The following is a 22,648-nucleotide window of genomic DNA, read 5'->3' on the forward strand; positions in this document are numbered from 1 at the left end:
AAGTCAACAACAAAAGGCCAGTAATCAAAGCATTTATGAGGTAGAGGCAGGCTGATCAAGAGAACCGAAAGTTCAAGATCATCTTTGGCTACACAGTAAGTTTGAGGGCCAACCGGGACTATAACCTGTCTCAAAAGAAGAGGAGGAAGAAGAGGAGAAGGAAGAGGAATAGGAAGGAGAGGAGGAGGAAGAAGAGGAAGAGGAGAAGGAGGAGGGTAGCAATATCTCCAGAGAAAGAAAGCAGGCTACCTTCAAAAAATCAGGAATGAAACGGCATCAGATTTTTCAAAAGCTATCATACAAGCCAATAGAGCAATGATTTTCAAAATTCTGAAAAAAAAACAATTTATTGTCAACCTAGAATTTTATCACCCAAGCTGTAAGTTAAGACTAAATCTCAACTATAATTTTTAGACATAAAAGCATTCTAAACATTCTTCCCATTTACCCTTTTCAGGGAGTGAGTAAAAGCATTTCACCAAAACTCCAGTATATACCAAGAAAAATAAAGAGCTGGACCTGGTGGGAGGCAGGCCCAAGAAAGAAACATTTCAGGAAGAAAAAATGGAACTGAAAGACATGAGACTTAAAATTAAAAGGAAGCACTGAAAATACTGAAATGCTTCCAGAGGATGCGGTAAGAGTTAGAAGTGGAGGGTGCTGGAGAGATGCTCAGCGGTTAAGAGCACTGGCTGCTCTTGCAGAGGACCTGGGTTTGGTTTCCAGCACCCACATGGCAGCTCACAGTCATCTGTAATTCCAGTTCCAGGGGATATGACATCCTCTTCTGGCCCCCTCGGGCACCTGCACACACATGTGGTATACATACATACATGTAGGCATTCACATATACAAATAAATCTTTTTTTTAAAGAGAAGTAGGACAAAGTTTATCAGTGAAAAACATCATGCAATGATTAACTCCAGATAAAACATAAAGTTGAAGGCAGAGGCAGGCAGATCTCTGTGAGTTCAAGGCCAGCCTGGTCTACATAGTGAGTTCCAGGACAGCTGGGGCTACAGGGAGACCCTGTCTCAAAAAGACAAAAAAAAAGAAAAAAAAAAAACCCATAAAGTTGAAAAGAGAGAAAAACATAGCCATGATGTAACCAACTTGACTATCCAGTAAATGTTATTTATGATTGGAATAACACAAAGAGCTGAATAAATAGAGACCTCAAAGCCACAGTTAAATATTTTAGGTGGAGGGATGTGATAGAAAGAAGTGTCTATAGGAATGGATAAGAGCCCAGCCTTCAACTGCTATTGAAAATGCAAAATAACTGAGAAACAGCAGTTCAGATAAGCATATTATCTTGAAATACAGATTTATATCTGGTATGTGGCTAAAAGAAGTTTTCTTCTAGTGACCAGGATTGGGATTGGGCAGCGCAATGTTTGTCATTGCAAATATTTTGGTGCTATTTCACTTTTTGAACTATGCATACATATTTCTTTGAAAAATGCAAAGTTAAGTTTTTGAAATAAGTTTTATGAACAAAAAGCAAAACTTTGGCACATGAGCAAGACTCTGGGATCCCCTGCCCACCTGCCTATGCCCAGTTCTAGCAGAGTTACCTGTTCATTGGTAACCCCTGGGTGCAGGGTGCCATGCTTATAGTCCTCCAGCAGCTGCACAGCCTCTCTGAGACGTCTCTGCAGAGGAAAGAAAAGAGACACTGTGGATGGGACCAGGACCACTGACTGTCATTCCCACACAGGAAGGCAGCAGTATCAAAGCAATTGTTCACAGACTGCAATGCCATGGCCCGCAGTTCACAGGATACACGCGAAACAGTAAGAAGGGTCCCACCTAAATGCCCTCCCACAGGAACCCCACTCAATAATAATGGTGTGATATAGAATGGATTGTGATCAGCCCATCCAAAAAATGAAGTAAGGGCTGGGAGATGGCTCAGCCAATAAAGTACTTCCATGCAAGCATAGGACCTGGGTTCAATCCCCAGAAGAAAGTGTGGAGGTGCATGCTTTTAATCCCAGTGCTGTAGAGGTAGAACTTGGGGATCCCTCAGGCTTGCTGGCCAGCCAGCATAGACCACTTGGTGAGCCCCAGGCTAGTGAGAGACCCTGTCTCAAGAAAGGTAGACAGCACCTAAGGAATGACACCTGAGGTTGACCTCTGGCCTCCATGCATATGTGTACATACATACACAGAGAGATGAGAGAGAGAGAGAGAGAGAGAGAGAGAGAGAGAGAGAGAAATATTTTCTAGGAGAATATGTCTGTGACTGTAATAAAAAAATCTGATAGGAAACCCATCAAGATTCTGAGAGGGATGATTTTAGGTTGGAAAAAAGGACCCAGATGTGGCACAGGTATCAAGAGGAACTTTAACTTTAATTGTAATATTAAAAGCTTTTATAAGAAGGATATAGTCATATAATACTTCCATAATTTTGTTTTGACATTTTAAAAACACTGGCAGAGGCTGGTGAGATGGCTCAGTGGGTAAGTGGGTAGAGGTGCTTGCCACTAAGCCTTATGACTTGAATTCAATTCCTGGAATCCACATGGTGAAAGGAAATACAAGTTTCCCTCTGACTTCTGCATGTGTACCATGGCATATGCATACATGTGCAAGCGTGCACACACACAGTTAATAAATAATTTTTTTAAAACTGGCAGATAAGTACTAAAGTACTTATGGCTATAACATGAGAGAGAGGGGGAGGGAGAGAGAGAGAAAGAGAGAGAGAGGGAAAGAGAGAAAGGGAGAGAGAAATAACTTGACAGGCATGGTGGTGCACACCTATAATCCCAGCACTTGGGAAGTAGAATCAGGATCAGGAGTTCAAGGCCAGCTTTGGCTACATAGCAAGTTCAAGCCAGCCCTGGCTATATAATGAGTTTGAAAGTAGCCTGGGCTACAGCCTTGTCTTAAGAAACCAAAACAGAAAGAAAAAAAATGAAGAGAAAAAGAGTGATGAAATATTATACAACAATTTCAAAATAAACAGTGACCAAGTATGATGGTGTACACTTGTAATTCGAGCACTATGAAGGTGGAGGCAGGACCATCAGAAGTGTAAGGCCAGCCTCAGCTACCACAGTAAGTTGAAGACCAGCCTGGGCTACATGAGACCCCATCTTAACAACAACAAAGACCAAAACAGTAACAACCAAAACAAAAAACAAAACAACAACAACAAAAAAAAAAATAATTGGACTGGAGAGGCTCAGTGGTTACGAGCACTTACTGCTCTGGTAGAGGACCCAGGTTCAGTTCTCAGCACCCACATCAGTTCCAGGGGATCTGACACCCTCTTCTGGCCTCTGCAGGCACCTGTATGCATGTGGTATACATAAACTCATGCATGCATGTATACATACATACAAATAAACAGATCTTTAAAAATAGTAAACTGTGACTATCATACAGCATGAGTGACTGTCATAGGCATGATGTATCTTCTAAAAACGACTGTCACCTCACTATCCAACCTCCCATAGTCTTCTAGAATGTTCCCATTTCCTGGGCTAGAGATAAAGTCCATGCCCCTCTCCTTGATTATGGACAGAGGATATATGTAAGATGATGTGACCTTAGCCTAGATCATAAACAAGCTTGCATTTCTACCTTGTTCTCAGGATGATCTCCCTCTCTGAAGCAGCCATCATGCAGTGAGGAAGTCTCTCAGGAGAGATCTACATGCTAAGAAGGAAGCCCTGGTACACAGCTCCAGCTGAACCACCCCCAAAACCAGCACACTCTCCACCATGTAAATGAGCCATCTTAAAAGGAATCTTCCAGTGCCAGCAGGGTGGTGCATGCCTGAGGCAGGAAGGTACAGAGTGCAAGGGGCACATAGTGAGTTCCAGGCCAGCCTGGGCTACAGAGTAAATCCCCATCTCAAAACAACAATGAAAGGGTCTTTTGGTCTTTCATTCCTGGCAAATTGTCACAGACAAAAATGAACCATCTCGTCTATAATCAAACTGAGAACAGTAAACACTAATACTGTTTGCTATTTTTATTTATTTACTTACTTATTTAATGCATATGAGTGCTTTGCATGCAGGTAGGTAAGTGCAACACATGTGTGAGGGTGTTGCAATGCTCAGAGTGGATACAATGCCCAGAGGCTAGAAGAGGGTGTTGGATACCCTGGAACTGGAGTTACAAATGGTTGTTAGCTCCATGTGGGTACTGGGAACTGAACCCAGGTTCTCTGCAAGAGCAGCCAGTGCTCTTAATTGCCAGGCCATCTCTCCAGCCCTCATTTGCAATCTTAAGCTACTAAATTTTTTGTGATTTTTTTTTAAACATAGGAACAAAACTGATGCACACAATGGTAAGCAAAAAGATGCAGTGCACACCTGCAATCTCACTCAGGAGGATAAGCATGGAGGACTATGAGTTTGGGGCAAGCTTGTACTACACAGCTAGACTCCGTCCCAAATGAACAAGACAAGCACACAAGAGTACACACAGAATTCCAAGCAGCCAAAACTAGCCTGTAGCAGATATCACTGTGATGTGGGACTTGGAGGCAGGCCCTGACTGGGAAAGGCTATAAGGTGGCCCTTTCTGATAATGCAAATGTTCAGCAGCGTGTGTGGTACTTGTATGGATATAGATGGGAAAATTCATGAAATCATACATCAAGAGTTGTACAGTGTGTGTCTGTGCATGTGTGCATGCTCATGTGGGTGTGTGCATGTGAGTGCACACATGTCACATGCATGTGGCGGCCAAAGGCTGACCTCAGGTGTTTTCCTCAATTGCTCTCCACCTTATTTTTTTAGACAGTCTCTTTTTTTTTTTTTTTTAAGATTTGTTCATTTGTGTGTGTGTGTGTGTGTGTGTGTGTGTGTGTGTGTGTGCCTGTCTTGTTCATCGGAGTTACAGATGAATGCTAAATGCTACTGTACCCATATTTTATGTGGATGCTAGGGATCCAAACTCAGGCTCTCATGCTTACATAGCAAGCACTTTATTGACTGAGCCATCTTCTCAGCCCTGAACATTTTGATGTTTCTGACATACTTAAAAAATTAACACATAGATGCTGGAGAGATGGCTCAGTCAGCAGAGTGCCTGCTATATGAGCATAAGGACAGAGTTCAGATCCCTAGTAACTATGTAAAAAGCCAGGTGAGGCAAAACACCCAATATCAATGTTTGGCCCCTGTGTACATACAAGAACACACCTTCATGAATACATAAACACATCACACACAGAACTCAGCACACACACAAGATTTTTAAAAAATATTTATTATTATGTGCATGTGTTTGTGTTTGTATATGGGTATGTGCACATGAGTGCAGTACCTGCAGATGCCAGAGGCATTGGGTCCCCTGGAGCTGGAGTCACAGGCAGTTGTGAGCTGCCTGATGTAGGCACTAGGAACTGAACTTGAGTTCCCTGCAAGGACAGTATGTGCTTTTAACTGCTGAAGCATCTCTCCAGCCCCAAGGTTCTTTTTAAAAATTAACAACAGACATTAATGACAGAAGGCAGCTTATGTCCAGGTAACAACAAGTGACACGGGACCCAGGCTTCAGGATGGCTGGCGTGAGGAAAGAAACCTAGTAAAGCCTCCCTATTCCCCTTCTGCCCATGAAACAACCTGACTGGGGAAAGAGTGCAGAGATCTCAACACAAACCTCTGGTGTAAAGGAGGAAGCTGCACAGGGAGGGGCACCTGGTGGACAGCCAGGGTTTGCTGAGCTGGATGACAGGGTGAGGATAAGCAGCCACCTGTTGTGGTGCTACAGCATGAAAAAATGCCAACCCAGACCCACAGCCAGGTCCCTGGCCAAATGGCTTATGAGGATGGCACCTGTGGCATCATTGGTCAATGGAGGCCTGGCAGTACTGAAGGCCATCAGAGAGCCAGGAATATCTATTACTCCACGTGACTTGAAGGTTGGAAAGTGCTGTTGTCCTTCAAACATGTGGACATCAGCCCCAAGATTCCTAAAAGCCCCTTCTTCAGTCTGTTCATGTCCAAAGTAGAGAGTTTCTTTCCTCCGAGCCTCAATACCCCCGACCCCTTTTTCCAAGTATATAAGCAATTTATAGTGTTTAAAGAAAATGTCTATGGCCGGGCGTGGTGGCACACGCCTGTAGTCCCAGCACTCAGGAGGCAGAGGCAGGCGGATCTCTGTGAGTTCAAGGCCAGCCTGGTCTACAGAGTGAGTTCCAGGACAGCTCGGGCTACAGGGAGATCCTGTCTCAAAAAGACCAAAATAAATAAATAAATAAATAATAAAATAAACTATGGAGCAGGGCCTGGTGGTGCATGCCTCTACTTGGAAAGTAGAGGAAGGAGGATCAGGAGTTCAAGGACAGCATGAGCTATGCAGTGAATTCCAGGACTGCCTCAACTAGAAATGGGAACCCTGCATCAAGAAACCAACCAACCAACAACAAAGAAGTGGCAGAACATGGAATTCCAGCACTCGGTAGGCTGAGGCGGGAAGAGCCCAAGTTTGGGGCAAAAAAAATTTTAAAGAAGAAGAAAGGATAAAGAAAATAGCAGAAAAAGTAGGAAAGCCTAAAAACTCATTTAAGATCACTGTACACAACCCTGACATAACTACGGCAAAATAAGTTCACTTTTTCTTCTACATTTTGAACATTTTTCCTTTGTTTTTGTATGTTTTGTGTTGGGGGTAGTAGGATCATTCTGTAATCCAGGCTATCCTGGATTTCACTATGTAGCTGAGGCTGGCCTCCAACCTGTGGACAATCCTCCTGCTTCAGCTTCCCAAGTGCTGGGATTCCAGGTATGCAACACCACAATCATCCATTTTTGTTTCAGTAAATTTGGATCATATTATTTTAATTTGCTTAAGGTTGCACAAGTAGTAACTTCAGGATTTAGCATTTAAACTAAGAGCTTCGCCAACTCTTTGCCAGGCATCCCCACTCCCAGCACCCCAAAGCCTCCTAGGGTAGCGCTGACTCCCTCTGCCAGAGTCTGCCACCTCTAGCCTCTGAGGCCCTGGACAATGCTTGCTCTACTTTCCAGGGCTGCCTGGTGAAAAGGCCCTGAGTCCTCATTACTTCTCCCACTCCAGGGATTCTCCTGAGTTCCTATAACAACCTGGCCAGATTCCCTCTCATCTGACACAGTCATCAAAGGCAGGCCTCCTGCCAAAAGAATCTGTTCCAGTGAGCCCTGAGCTTGGCAAAAGGTGTGGGCAAGAACGAAAACCAAGTCCCTACAGGACAGGGAAACTAGAAGGAGCCTTTTTGCTCTGGACCTCTAGGCTAGCCTCAGTCTAACCAAACCTCAATCAAATCTCAGGGCTGGGGCCCCAGATCCTGTGGGATGAACAAGGCCCCCACCTCCTGTCTGGAGAGGCCCCCGAGACCTGGCTGTTCTGGGGGCTATTCAGGGAGACTTGGTGGTTAGAAGAAAGCTCTGTCTGCTATGCCCTCTTCCCTGGCCACTGTATTGAGGGGCTTGGCAGAAGGTTCCTGAAGAGGGGGAATGCTGGGAGATCAGTGCTGGGTGAGCTTGGCAGGAAATCTTTTCAACCAGGAAGAAGTGGGCAGCCAGTCCCTGAATGTAAAAGGGGTCTGCCTGGCTCAAGGATGATGCTACAAGGCTGTGGTCCCTGCCTGAAGCTCCAAGGCAATGCTGCTGTTTTCCAACTCACTGACACCAGCCTGCCTGCCTCAGAGAGGCACCATGAGCTCTGCCTGTAGTCCACAGAGACATGGTCTCCAGATGTCCTCTGCAAACACATAGGCCAAAACGTGTGTGTCAGCAGCAGAGAACTGGCCAGAGGAGAATCTGGCCCTTTAGAGCCTGCCAGAAGACCCCCAAAGCAGAGAAAGATAGGAAGCAAAGGGACAAGATCGGAGAGTAGGGAGATGGAGGCAGAGGGACACATGAAAGAAGGGACACAAAAGGGAGCTGGAGCTGGGCATGGTGGTGCACACCTGTAATCCTACTTCTTAGAAGGCAGAGGCATGACTATCAGGAATTCTAGGCTAGCCTCAGCTACATAATGTTTTGAGGCCAGCCTGGGCTACATAAGACTACCAAAAAACAAACAAAGCCAGGCATTGTAGCATGTGCCTTTAATCTCCAGCACTGGGGAGGCAGAGGCAGGTGGATCTCTCTGAAATCAAGGTCTACATAGTGAGTTCAAGGCCAGCTGAGGCTACAGGAAGACCCTGTCTCAAAAAATCAACAAGGGGCTAGAGAGATAGCTCAGTGTTTAAGAGCACTGGCTGCTTTGGCAGAGGACCCAGGTTGGATTCCCAGTACCCAAATGACAGCTAACAACCATTCATAACTCCATTTCCTGGGAAATCCAACACCCTCTTCTGACCGCTGTGGGCACTGCATGACATGGGTGCACTTACACACATGCAGGCAATACACTCACACATAAAAATAAAAATAAAATATTTAAGAACAAAAAGTAAACAAACAAAAACCAAGTAAGGTGTCCTGGAGATCCCCCAAAGCAATACAGGCTATTGCCATTGCTCTTGGCTGCCCACCAGAACTTGATAGTAAGATTGTATTGCTGAAGATATCACATAATGGTCACAGGACATGGAGAAATCAAGTTGGTACTAACAGGGAGGTCATCCCTGCTGGCTAGCTCTCATAGTACCAGAAGGTGCTAAGCAGGCTGCAGGGAGACAAAAGCCATCAACAGTCTTACCCAACTGTGAACCTTGTAAGCTATAATAACTTGGACTTAAGGCCTGCTCCAGAGGAGCAAATGCATACCTGGTACTATAAACCTGGTCATGAAACTGTGGCTGTAGAGCTCATAGCCCCTAGGGGTAAACCTAATATTATTATTTTGCTAAATGAACATAGTATTAAACTCCTCCAAATTCATCTCTCTACACTCATAGATTATTGATGCTTTCACATCTCATCAGAGATGTTTCTTTATGTAGTGAATGGCAGTTAATAAGAAAACTCACTACTAGTCAAACTGCAGAGATTAAGTGTCTATGAAGTATTCAGCCATCAATGGGACATCTATATCACACCCCTCTCCCCAAAGCTCAGGGACCATGGCAGAAGAGGGGTCTGAAGCATTGTAAGAGCCAGAGGCAGGAGAGGACTAGAGTGAAGCAGTATCTTCTGGACATGACAGGACCACTGCACTCATGAACTTACAGTAGCTGTGGTTGCCTGCACAAGACCTGCAAAGATCAAGCCAATCAACCTTCTAGCATGTGGAGGGGAAGGGACTCATATACCCCTATGCCTAGCTGAGGAGCTGCTGGGGAAGGGAGAGTCCATTTTTCTTTAAGTGTGGCCTCTGGTAGGGCACCAAAGCTCCAGTGGATGACCCACCCTTAAGTACATGGGCAGCACAAACTGGAATCAGTGGGTTATTTTTAAAGGAAAAAAGGAGCGGGGGCATGAAGTTGGGATGGGGTGAGGATGGATCTGAGAGGAGTTAGGGGAGAAGGGAGGGGTGAATATGATCAAAATGTGTTGTATACATGTATGAAATTCTCAGAGAATTAATAAAAATGTTGTATTTTTAAAAACAATTGATCAGAAGCAAAATTAATCTTTCCTGACACTAGAAAGTGGCCCCAAGTAAAAATGCAAACTTCTTCATAGCTTCGTGTAGCTGGGGGCAGTGTCAGAAGGAACCCAACATGGAATTTACATCAGCTGTTTGGTACAGATAATTCAAGATGATAGCAAGAGCACTTGGCTGAGAGCTCAGTAGCATGTTCCACCCTCTTCTGGCACAGGGACTTGCTTGCCTGTGGTGGAATTGCACATGCACCCCTGACCCTGCCTGCACTATCCCCTTCACCAGAATGCCATTCTGTCCCATGTCTAGCAGCAGCCCATCCATTCTGAAAGGCTCTGCCACCGCCAGAAACCTTCCAGTGTGCCTTCCCTTCCTTGAATAGCTAGAGAGAAACTGCTTTGCACTTCTCCAGGGTTCCTGATCACCTACCACCCTTAGGTCTCACTTACCTGTCAGAGATGACAGATGGCAACAAAGAATTCACTTTAGAAATCTCTGCAGGACCACAGGGCCTGACCTCATCCCTGAACCCACCACCAACACAGGGTTGTGCACAACAGGCATTTAACAGAGACAAGTGGCTGCAATTGCTGAGGGAAGAAGTGAGCTGCACAGTCAGGGTTGGGAGTTCAGGTTTTAGTGTGGCAGACTAGGGTCCCTACCCTAAATCAGGGTGACACTGATCTCTCAGAATCCTGGGGCTCCAGGAGACCATGTCATATTCATAAGACATGGACACAAATAGCCCTCTGCATGTGTAAGACACCCAACCAAGCCAGGAGTAATGATACATGCCTTTAATCCCAGTACATGGAAGGCAAAGGCAGGCAGATCTTTATGGCATGAAAGCCAGCCTGGTCTACATAGCGAGTTCCAGGCCAGCTGGGGTTACAGGGAGACCTTATCTCAAAAGACAAAACAAAACAAAACAAAACAAAAACTATCTTGGCCATCCCTTATGAGAAAACCAGGGTCAAGAAGGAAGGGTACTTCTTGCCCAAGATCAAAGAATGGGGGATAAGAGGGACTGGAGAGATGGCTCAGTGATTAAGAGCACTGGCTGGTCTTACAGAGGATCTGGGTTCAGTCCCAGCATCCACATGGTAGCTAACAACCATCTGTAACTACAGTTCCAGAGGATCTGATGCCCTATTCTGGCCTCTATGGTGTATTTACATACATGCAGGCAAAACACTCATACACATTTAAAAATTAACTTTTTAAAAAGAGTGAGAGACAAAAACCTACAAACCCCAAAAATCTTTAACTCCACTTCTGAGTCATTTCCAGGAGACATCAGCCTGGAAACAAATTCTAAACTTATCACAGCACCTGTCACCCAAAAAGACCATAGCCGTGGCTGGGAGCTTCCCCAAAACTGATGGCTCCCAGGGCAAGATACAATGTAAGAAAAGAAAAGGCATTTTTTACTGCTACGCAAAATTGAGCCCAGGGATGTGAGATGGCTCAGCAGGCAAAGGTGCTTGCCACCAGGCCTGATGACCTGCACATTGAATACCCAGAACAGATATGGTGGAAGGAGAGAACTCACTCCCCAAAATTGTCCTCTGACCTCTGTGCATGCTCCCCTGCCCCCCCCACACTCACGATAAATAAATAAATAAATAAATAAATAAATAAATAAATAAATAAATAAATAAATTTTTTGGTCTTTTTGAGATAAGGTATTCCCTGTAGCCCCAGATGGCCTGGAGCCAGATGGCCTGGAATTTGCTATGTAGATCAAGCTGGCATCTACCTCACAGAGATTCACCTGCCTTTTGCTTCCTGAGTGCTGGGATCAGAGGTGTACGCCACCATGCCTAACAAATTTTTTTAAACTACGGAGTGTGGAGCCAGGAGTGGTAATGCATGCCCCTTTAATCCCAGCACTTGGAAGGCAGAGACAGATGGATCTCTGTGAGTTCAAGGCCAGTTTGTTCTACATAGTGAGTTCCAGGCCAGCTAGGGCTACAGGGAAACCCTGTCTCAAAAAGACAAAAAAACAACCTGCCAAGTATGGGGGCATAAGCCGTTAATTCCAGCACTTAGGAGACACCATGCCTGGCCCTTTTTCTTTTCTTTTTTTCTTTCTTTCTTTCTTTCTTTCTTTCTTTCTTTTTTCTTTCTATCTTTTTTTTTTTTTTTTGACTTTTTGAGACAGGGTTTCCCTGTAGCCCCAGCTGGCCTGGAACTCACTATGTAGATCAGGCTGGCCTTGAACTCACAGAGATCCACTTGTCTCTGCCTTTTGAGTGCTGGGACTAAAGGCCCCTTTTTCTTTTTAAAATATGGAATGCTTCACAAATTTGCACGCTCTCCTTATGCAAAGGTTATGATAATCTCTGTATTGTTCTACTTTTAGTATATGTCTTGCTGAAGGAAGTACTTTCTTCTTTTTGAGACAGGGTCTTATGTAGCCCAGACTCACTAAGTAGCTGAGGATGACCTTAAACTCCTGATTCCCATGCCTCTACCTCCCAAGTTCTGGGATTACAAGTGTATACCACTAAGTACTGTTTATGCAGCACTGTATGCATTCCACACTGGCACATTAACCAACTGAGCCATCTTCCCTGCCCAACTACCTTCCTCCCTCCCTCCCTCCCTCCCTCCCTTCCTTCCTTCCTTCCTTCCTTTTTATGTATGTGTGGTATGGTTTGGTGTGGTGTGGTTTGGTTTGGTTTTTGAAATAGGGTCTCACTATTAGCCCAGCTGGCCTGGAACTATGTAAATCAGGTTGGCCTCAAACTCAGAGATCTGCCTGCCTCTGCCTCCCAAGTGCTAGACCAACATGTTTCTTTGTATGAGGCAAGGGCTCATGATTTAGCCCAGCTTGGCATCAAACTCACAACAACCCTCCTGATCAGCCTCTCCAGTGCTGAGTTTATAGGTATGTGCCACCATATCCAGCTTGTTAAAACATTTTAAAAATGTTCTTTACTTTTATTTTATGTGTATGAGTGCTTTGCCTAAATGGATGTTAAGTGCACCCCATGCATGCAATGCCTGAGGGGGCCAGAAGAGGGCTCAGATCCCCCAGGACTGTAGTTATAGATGGTTGTTAACCATGTGAATGCTGGAAATGGAAACCAGGTCCTCTGGAAGAACAGTCAGTGCTTTCAACAGCTAAGCCATCTTTCTAGCCTCCACTTTACCATCTATGTGTCTATAGAACATATCACACCAATTTAGGTCATATATATACTCCAAACTGACAGTGGTGCTATTTCTGGCAGATGGGTTGTGAGCAGCTTTATTTTCCTCTAGACTTCCATGCATCTTCTAGCATTTAATGATCGCTACCCAGCCCTCATGGAATCAGGAGGCAAATACTAGTTTTTTTGTTGTTAGTAAGTTTGGTCACCTAGTTCAGGATTCTTAAACTTTTTTCACTCTCAACCTCTTTATAGACAATAAATTTTTATATGACCCTGGGCAAATGGGCATATAAGTATACAAACACTTACAGATAATAAATCACAAAGAAATTTATTTGGGGACTAGAAGAGCGTTTTCTGTTCTATCAGAGGACTGGAGTTCAGATCCCAGCACCCATCAGGCTCATAAACACTTGCCACTCCAGCTCCAAAGGATCCAGTGCCCCCTTTTGACCTGTATGGGCATCTATACACACGGTGCATACCCAGACACATATATAAATAAAATAGTAAAATAAATCTTTTAAAAATTTTAAATTTTTTGCTGGATATGGTGACCTTTAATCCCAGTACTTGGAAGGCAGAGGCAGGTGGATCTCTGTGAGTTCCAGGCCAGCCAGGGCTACACCGTAAGTACAAGGCCACCTCAGTGTCTCAAAAAATCAAAAAACAACAGAAAGAAAAAGAAAGAAAGAAAGAAAGAAAGAAAGAAAGAAAGAAAGAGAGAGAGAAAGAAAGGAGAAAGAGAGAGAGAGGGAGGGAGGGAGGGAGGGAGAGAGAGAGAGAGAGAGAGAGAGAGAATAAAAAAGAAATTTAAAACAGGAGCCATCCACTTTGTTTTTTGACAGGTTCTCTCACTGACCTGGGGCTTATTGACATGTGAGACTGGCTGGTCAGCGAGCCTCAGGGATCTGCCTGTCTCCATCTCCCCAGTGCTACAGCTATAGCAGCTCTTTTACATAGGTGCTGCAGATCAAAGTCAGGTTCTTATGCTCAGTAAACTACTGACTGGACAAATCCCCCAACCCTCAGTCAATTGTAAAATCAAGCATTCCAAAAACATACTAATTTAAACTTACATGCTGAGGCATGAGGACAGGAATATTGTCTTTGTGTCCATAATTAAACTATTATGTTTCTGTGAAACAGAACACTTTGTTTGTATAGTAAAAACACTGCAACTGTTACCATACAATAGTCTAGAATCTAAACTGAGGAGTTTCAAGCAGAGTTCATTGACAGCAGGTACAGCACTAAGTATGTGTATTGTGTGTTCAGAAACAAGGCTACAATGAAAGTGCATGAGCCAAGATGGGTTGTGTTACCAGAAACACCTCAGATTCATTATGGGCTTGATTTTGAATTAATTTTTGATTGTTGCATGCTCAGACACCTTTCCTGTTGCCAAATTTTACACTCCCCACATTTAATTACCCCCTGTGGGGGGTCATGATCCTTAGTTTAAGAAGTTGGCACTTGATTAAAGGGTATCTTCCAGAAAGGACTCAGGTTCCTAAAGGAACTCTTTTCCCTTTGTAATTGCTAAGTAAGCAACCTGTAGGTGATGGGAGTGGGGCACTATGGGAGGGTGCACATGTGTGCACATAAATATAGAGGCTAAAGGTTGGTGTCCAGTGTTTCCCTCTATTGCTCTCCACCTCATTTTTTGAGGCAGGTGTATTGGTTACTTTTCTGGTGCTATAATAAAACACCATGACCAAGGCAACTTAAAGAAGGAAGAGTTCATCGGGCTTATAGTTCCAGTGAAATGAGAGTCCATCATGGCAGGGAGGCATGGCAGCAGAGGTGGCTGAAGCAAAAAGCTGAGTGCTCACATTTTCAAACATGCATAGGAAGCAGAGAGAAACAGGAAATGCGATGTGTCTATGAAATCTCAAAGCCCACCCCCAGTGATGCATTTCCTCCAGCAAGGCCACACCTCCCAGAGATTCCATGAAGTACCCAAAACAGTACCACCAAGTGGGACCAAGTATTCAAATACTTGGAGCCTATGGGGGACATTCTCACTCAAACCACCACATTTTATACCCTGGCCCCTATGGTTCATGGCCATATCATAATGAAAAATGTATTCGTCCAGTTTTTTAAATCTCCACAGTCCTTAACAGTGTCAACATTGTTCAAAAGTCCAAAGTCTCTTCTGAAATGCAAAGCACTCTCTTAATTAACCACCTATAAAATCAAAAGACAATTTACTTACTTCCAACATACAATGGAACTAAATAAACATCTCCACTCCAAAAGACAAGAATGGGGCATAGTGAGCAAATACCAGACCCAATCAACCAAAAACCAGCAGGGCAAATACCAAATCCTGTAGTTCCACATCCAATACAACTTCACTTCCAAAGGGTTCAGCCCCTCCAGCTTTGCTGCCAGGAAAATATATTTCTCTCTTGGGCTGGTATCATTCCCTGTGTACAGTTCTTGGCAAGATATCTCATGGTTCTGGCATCTCCAACATCTTGGGGTCTACACTGCCAACCAGGCTTCACCTTCATAGATTTATGCAATAGCCTCTCAGGGCCTTCTTTATGTAGGGACTTCCCTGCTACATAATGTTTGGCCTCAATAGCTCTCTGAAACCATGGATGAAGAAATGATGACCCCCTCACTCTTGTATATCTCATCCCTCTAAAACCAGCACCACATGAATGACATTGCCAAGTTAAGCTGCCAGCTTGAGATGGACCTTGGTCTGCATCATCCACATTATCAGCAGCTTCTAAATGCTGTAGTTTTCTGGGAGCAGAAAACTCCTTAGGCTTTCTCCTTTCACAAGCTGGAAGCTTTGCTGGATGGAGTCTTGCTCTGAGGGCACTCTTTCCACCGTTCAAGTGCAAATCTGGAGGCTCTCCTTAATGGCTCTAATTCCCTAATCAAAGAGAGCCTGACTTCCAGTATATGCCTTGGCTGCCACATTATTAAGCTTCCTAGTGTTCTTTTTCACTCCAAACTGTACACTTTTTTTTGCTGCACTTGCTCTTTTCCATTGCAGAGCTGCATAATATTAATCATTAAAAACCATGCCACCAATTCACTATTAGGCTATCTTGAAATTTCTTCTGACAAAGAAATTAGTCCATTATATTTTAATTTAGCCTAGGCAAGTTCTCGGGCTGTGGGAAGATGGCAGCTAGATTCTTTGCCAACATATTCTAGTTGCTGTTTAAGCCCTTCCTTCCCTTTCCCTTAGAACATCTCGAGCCAGGCCTCTACTAGACGGTCCATTAAGCTATGTTATAGCATTCAACCATCTTTTTAATCCAAACTTCCAAAATCTTCCACATTCCTCAAAAAAAAAAACACAGGTTCTTCATAGCAAGACTCCAATCCTGGTACCAATTTCTGTATTAGTTGCTTTTCTGTTGCTGTGCTAAAACACCATGATCAAGGCTACTTATAGAAGGAAGAGTTTATTGGGTATGTGGTTCAAGAGAGATAAGAGGTCCATCATGGTGGGGAAGCCTGGCAGCAGAGGTGGCCAGAGCAGAAAGCTGAGCACTCGCATTTTCAAACAGGCACAGGAAGCAGAGAGAAACAGAAAATGGGAAATGGCTATGAATTCTCAAAGCCTGCCCCCAGTGACATGCTTCCTCCAACAAGGCCACACCTCCTAAGGATTCCATGACCTTCCCAAAACAGTGCCACCAACTGGGGCCAAGTATTCAAATACTTGGAGCCCACAGAGGATGTTCTCATTCAAACCAGCACAGACGGTCTCTCACTGAACCTGGAGCTCACTGATTGGCAAGTGAGCCCCAGGGATCATCCTCTCCCACCCACCATCCCCAACACTGGGATTACAAACACATGCCACTGCACTGGGCTTCTTATATGGGTGCTAGGAACACAAACTCAAGTTCTCATGTTTGCATGGGAAGCATTTTACCAACTGAGCCAGGCCACCACACACCAGCAGCTGATACTTTAAGAGAAAATGAATATCTTATGTGCTGGTTAGTTTTAACTGCTGACATAACCTAGAATCACCTGGGAAGAGAGTCTCAATGAGGAATTATGCTGGATAGCTTTAGTGTCAACTTGACACACCTGGCTTGGGGGAGCCTCAATTGGGGAACTGCCTCCATTGAACTAGCCTGTGGCTATGTCTGAGGGGCATTTTCTTGATTGTTGTATGATGTGGGAGGGCCCAGCCCACTGAGGGTGGTGCCACCCCTGAGCAGGTGAGCCTGTGTTGCCTAAGAAAGCAGGCTAAGAAGGTGCCAGGGGAGCAAGCCAGGAAGCAAAGTTTCTCCATGGCTGTGTTGGTACTGGTCAGAGTATTTTGTCACAGCACTGGAGAAACAAGCTAGGACAGAAAGTGGGGTATTGCTAGTACCAGAGAGTGGGGTATTGCTGTGACAGACCTGACATTGGAGGATTGTGGAAGTGTTTGGAAATTTGGGCTGGAAAACCCACTGAGTGCTTGGAGTGTGTTGCTGTGGAGCTTGGAACAGTTATGTTGAAAGAGTTGTGGACAATGGAGGCCTATCTTGTGAAGCTTCAAAGGGAAGCAGAGACTATCAGGGCTGTTTGTGTGATATTTTGAATTGAGAATTTGTGAGTTCTGGTCGGCTGGGGCTGAAGAATCAGCTGTGATTAAGAAGAGACCAGAACCTGAAGTAAAACTTTGCTTTACTGGAACAACTGATGCTGGTTAGCTGGGGCTGAAAAATCAGCTGTAAGTAACAAGAGACCAGCATCAATGTGGTAAAGTCTTCTGGGAGGTATTTCCTCAGGATCAGCATACAGATGGGATCTGAGCCTCTATCTCAAGCTTAAGCAGAACTTGGTAATGTGTAAGAGTCTCCTGCATGGTTCTTGTGTTGAAAACATGAAGGGGTCACAGAGAGCAGCCAAGGCCAGGAAAGGCCATAGGTGAAAGTGCAGCTTCAGTTGCATGAAGACCCCAGGATTGAAGGAGTCATGGAGAGACTCTGAGGCTTTGCACCCCAAGAGGCAAGAGGCCACTGGTGAAATCTAGCCTCAGTTTCAGTGGAGACCCCAGCTTCTTGGAGATGCCAGCACCATGGGACAACCACCAAAGACAGCAGTAGGTGTGGAATGGAGGTGGCCTGGGTCTGTGAGACAAGCTGTGTGTGCTGTGGATGGCAGAGTCAGAGAGTTGGAGCTGCCAGAACCCTCTGGAGCCGAGAAGATCATGAATGAATCCCAGATATCCAGCCTTGAGCTACTTTGCTGGACTTTGGTTTTGCTTAGATGTGCCAGATTCTTCCCTTTGAAATAAGACAGTACTTGTTTTGGATTTTACACAAGTCCACCCACAGTTAAGAGACTTTTTAAAAGAGTCTATGAACTTTTAAGTGTTTGGATTTTTTAAGGACTGGGGGGGGGGGTGTTAAGGTTGTACTGTCTTAAGTTGTGATATTAATGTTAACATCATATCTTGGGGATAAGAATTGGAAGGGTTATGGTTTAACAGTGATGTGTTTGTGTGTCAAGTTGACAAGGGGTCAATTGTGCTGGATAGCTTTAGTGTACCTGGGTTGAGGGAGCCTGAATTGGGGAATTACCTGCATTGAACTGGCCTGTGGCCATGTCTGTGGGGCATCTTCTTGATTGTTGTGTAATGTGGGCGGGCCCAGGCCACTGTAGGTGGTGCCACCCCTGGGCAGGTGGGCCTGTGTTGCATAAGAAAGCAGGCTGAGTGGGGGCCAAAGAGCAAGCCAGTGAGCAGCATTCCTCCATGGCCTGTGCTCCAGCTCCTGCCTCCAGGTTCCTGCCCTGAGTTCCTAGCGGGTCCCAGGGGAGCAAGCCAGTAAGCAGAGTTCCTCCATGGCCTGTGCTCCAGCTCCTGCCTCCAGGTTCCTGCCCTGAGTTCCTACCTTGGACTTCCTGATAAATTGTGACCCGGGAGATGTAAGATAAAATATACCCTTTCCTCCCCAAGTTGGTATTAGAGTATTTTATCATAGCAATGGAGAAACAAGCTAGGACAGGAATTATCTAGATCAGGTTGGCTTGTGAGCATGTCTGTGAGGGACTGTCTTGAACATTAATTGCGGTGGGAAGGCCTACCCTAACTGAGAAGCATTATTTTATGACCTGGGCCCTGAACTGTATCAGAGTGAAGAAAGCTAGCTGACCATAAGCACAAACAAGCAGGTGACATGGTGAATTCATTCTCGCAGCTCCTGACTGTGGCTATGATGTAACTTCTGAAATGATGGACTGTGACCTACAATTGTAATCCAAATAAACATTTTTCTCCCAAAGTTCCTTAAGTCAGGATAATTTTTTAAAATTTAGTTTTATTTATATGTGTATGTGTGTGCCTGCTTGTCTGTATGTGCACCACATCCAATGTCTGTGGAGGCCAGAAAGGGGTATTGTATCCCCTGGAACTGGAGCTTCAGATGGTTGTGTGCTACCCGATGGACTCTTAATCCCTGAGCCATCTCTCCAGCCCTTGACCAAGATATTTTGTTATACCAACAAAAATGAAACATCCAGTTTCCAAGAACCTCTCCTACAATAATAGTGTCATTTGTGAACATGATCCAAACCAGTTGTTTCATGAGCTATATCAGGTTATTCCTTTACATTTATTAGCTAACATTCTGTGGTGACTAATCTTGGTTAACAATTTTATTGAGTGCAGAAGGACCTAAGAGATTAGTATATTACACCTCTGAGCATCTCTGTGAGGGTGCTTCAGGGAACACTTATCCTGAATGTGCCAGAGTCCCAGAGGAGATACTGCTAGCCAGGGCATCTTTCCCTCTGCTTCCTGTCCACATGAGGTGAGCAGCCTCTACCACATGCTCCTAGAGCCCCACCTCGGGCTCAGAATCAATGGAGGCAGGGGCCACAGACCAAAACCTCTGAAACTGTGAGTTAAATAAATCTTTCCCCCTTGAAGGTATTTATATTGTGTAAAATAGTCACAGTGACAGTAAGTCTAACCCATTCCCCTTCCCACATTTTTAATATAATTGGAGCTGTCGATTTAAAAAAAATTGTGTGTATGCATGCCATGACGCACATGTGGAAGTCAAAGGACAACTCTGTGGGCTCCATTCTCTCTACATTTACATGGGTTCTAGGGATTGAACTCAGGTTATAAAGCTTACACAGCAAGCACTTTACCTACTGAGCCATCTCACTGGTCCTTGTAGACTTTTTAAATATATTCAATATGTTAGAACCCATTGCTGTTCTTTATTTTTATTTTTATTTTTGAGACAGGGTTGCTCTGTAGCTCCAGCTGGCCTAGAACTCTCTATGTAGACCAGACTGTCCTTGGTCTCACAGGGATCTGCCTGCCTCTGCCTCCTAAGTGCTGGGATTAAAGGCCCATTCATTGCCTTTAATCTTAATGCTCCAAGTTCTCTAAACATGGCCAGTGGGTTTTCCTTCAGGATGGTTACTGTGTGTGCATCCCTCAGTCCCACAGCAACTCTCCCTGACTCAGACCTAAACTCACCATCTTTCTAAGGAGCCCCAGGTCTTCTTGTGAGTAACAGCATTTAGAACCCAGGAGTCACATACTAGTGTGCTCACAGATACTAGAGTTATTTCTAAGCCCTAGTGGTGAGACAATCAGCAAACTGTGATGGTTTGAATGGGAATGTCCATCGTAGCCTCCAAGTATTTGGACATTTTGTCCCCAGTTGGTGGGGCTGTTTTGGGAGGTCTTAGAAGGTATGGCTATTCTGGAGGAAGCATGCTTAGAAAATTCTTAAGCTTTGCCATATCTCATTTCCTGTGCCCAAATGTGAGAGCTTAGCTTCAGCTCCTCCTCCAGCCACCTCTGCAACTAATACAGTAACAGAGGCACATATGTGCATGTGTGTATGTAAAGTCCTGAGTTCACACTGGTACCCTCAATTCAAATGCAACATCACCCTGTGCTTTCTCCTCCCCTCCATATTTGTCTCTCCCTGCTCCCATAATGACAGCCCTGGATCCCAACATTGGCAGAGTTGTTTTTGACAGGGTTTCTTGTCACTGAGGCTGAACTTGAACTCCTGATCCCCCTGTCTCCACCTCCCAAGTCCTGGATTACAACATGAACCACCACACCCAACTATAGTTACTTTTTTTATTCTAGCCTACAATACATTCAAAATAGTTCTGAATCACTACACCAATATTAGCATTGAGTTTGTTAACCTTAAATTTCTGAAATCAGAATTGCCAATTCATGTCACCTTCAGGTCTCAATTAAGAGTAACTTAGATGTAGTTGTATTGGTTCATGACTGTAATTCTAGCACCTGTGAAGCAGAGGCAGGAGGATCATCATGTGTTCAAGGCTAGCCTGGGCTATAGGGTGAGAGCCTATACAGAAAACAAAAAAATCCAACACACATGGTACCACATGCCTGTAATCCTAGCACTTGAGAAATGGAGGCAGAAGGATTAGGAGTTCAAGGTCAATGTCAGTTACAAAATGAGTTGAGACCAGTCTGGGCTACATAGTGAGTTCCAGACTAAACTGGCCTACAGTGAGAGACCCTATCCCCACCCAAAACACATAGATGCCATGTGGTACAGCCCTTAGAGGTCTAGAACACACTCCACAGCTTACATGGAGGGGGCTGCAAGCTTCCTTCCCTGGGCCAGATGCTACACACTGCACCCTGGACAGGAAACTCACAGCTCTCCAAGTCTCCCAGATATTTTATACTTGCAGAGGTTTCATGAACCATAGTGACTTTGACAACAGTTTCCTTGGAACAATCATTAAGGGGACCATCGTGTAAGGCCACCATAACTTTCCCAAGCACAAAACAATCTCAGAAGAGTCCAGCTGCACCTCTACTGAGGCACAGCAAATGCTCACCTACCCATTCTCCTTCCCAGTTTCCTCCTCTTCCGCTCTCCACTCCCCCTTTAAAATCAAAAAGCACAATTCTTCCCACTGTTAAGCAGAGCCACTGCTTCCTCTGAAGCTTGTTCAAGGCATTCTGAGAACAAAGACAGCCCTCTTCCTAAAAGAAACTACAGTGGATGAAATTTCCTCTGCCTCATTACACATACAAGTGTTGAAATCTTTTTAAAGTTTGGCCAGTTATAAATTGCAAACCAGAACTGCAAGACCTTCTGAAAATGAGTCTATCCAGGTACTGCAAGGCTGCACCTCAGATCTGGGGCTGCAGGTGGCTCAAGCTGCCTGGGATCTTTCCATCCTGAGGAGCTCCAGCTTGTGTAACCTCCTCCTCGTGCCCTCTGCTATTCTATGACTACAGACAAATGGGCTGTCTGAATCTCCTCCAGTCCAGGACACCAGCCATGGGCATGGCAGGATCCAGTCCAGGACACCAGCCGTGGGCATGGCAGGATCGTGGGGTTCTGTAGTCATGAGTCTCAGTAAGTAGGGAGACCTGGCTGTCATGTGTTCCATAGCCCCAGGGGGATAGGTTGAGGTTAGGTGGGCATGGCAGGAAAGTGGGGTTCTGTAGTCATGAGTCTCAGTAAGTAGGGAGACCTGGCTGTCATGTGTTCCATAGCCCCAGGGGGATAGGTTGAGGTTAGAGACTCTTTTCTTAGCTGCCTCTGCTTCTCACTGAGTCAAAAACAGGGACCTTAGCAAAGAGCCTGTATAGGCTGGAGCTAGTGTGAAAGGATGGCTACCTTTCAAGCCTGGAGGTCTGGCAGGGCACCTGCAGACTTGTGAGACATTCAAGATCTTCTGAGAAAACAAACTTTCCTGGAGGTTGGTGGATATTCCTAGAAACAACCCTCAGCCCTGGTATGGCAGCAAAAGAAAGGCAGATCCTTCTAGAAGCCTAGCAGAGTTCTATGAAGGAAAGAAAATGTGAAACTTGAACAACAGTTGAAAATTGCTGTTGCCTGGGCTATTTATTTCCTGATCAGCTTAAGTTTCTTCGGCATTTCAACTAATTCGTAGGGAGGTGGGGCAAGGCATGAGATTTGATTATTGATTAATAGAAGAAACCAGCTCCAAATGGGTTGGTAATACCTAAGAAGGC

At 44.8% G+C, this 22,648-nt stretch overlaps 1 protein-coding gene and 1 pseudogene across 7 annotated transcripts in view; both read right to left on the reverse strand.

Annotated features, from left to right (window-relative positions):
* Nucleotides 1–22,648, reverse strand: part of Sfxn5 (sideroflexin 5) — a 142,240-nt gene that overhangs the window by 101,533 nt on the left and 18,059 nt on the right. For all 7 annotated transcript variants that reach the window (XM_008824713.2, XM_008824717.2, XM_029559416.1 and 4 more), the window contains exon 3: nt 1,579–1,656. In XM_008824713.2, the coding sequence (XP_008822935.1) occupies nt 1,579–1,656 (78 nt within the window). The remainder of the gene's footprint in view (nt 1–1,578; nt 1,657–22,648) is intronic.
* Nucleotides 11,791–11,890, reverse strand: LOC115068692 (annotated as a pseudogene).

This window comes from Nannospalax galili, unplaced genomic scaffold (assembly GCF_000622305.1).
Source record: "Nannospalax galili isolate Female #2095 unplaced genomic scaffold, S.galili_v1.0 scaffold389, whole genome shotgun sequence".
Lineage (NCBI taxonomy): Eukaryota > Metazoa > Chordata > Mammalia > Rodentia > Spalacidae > Nannospalax > Nannospalax galili.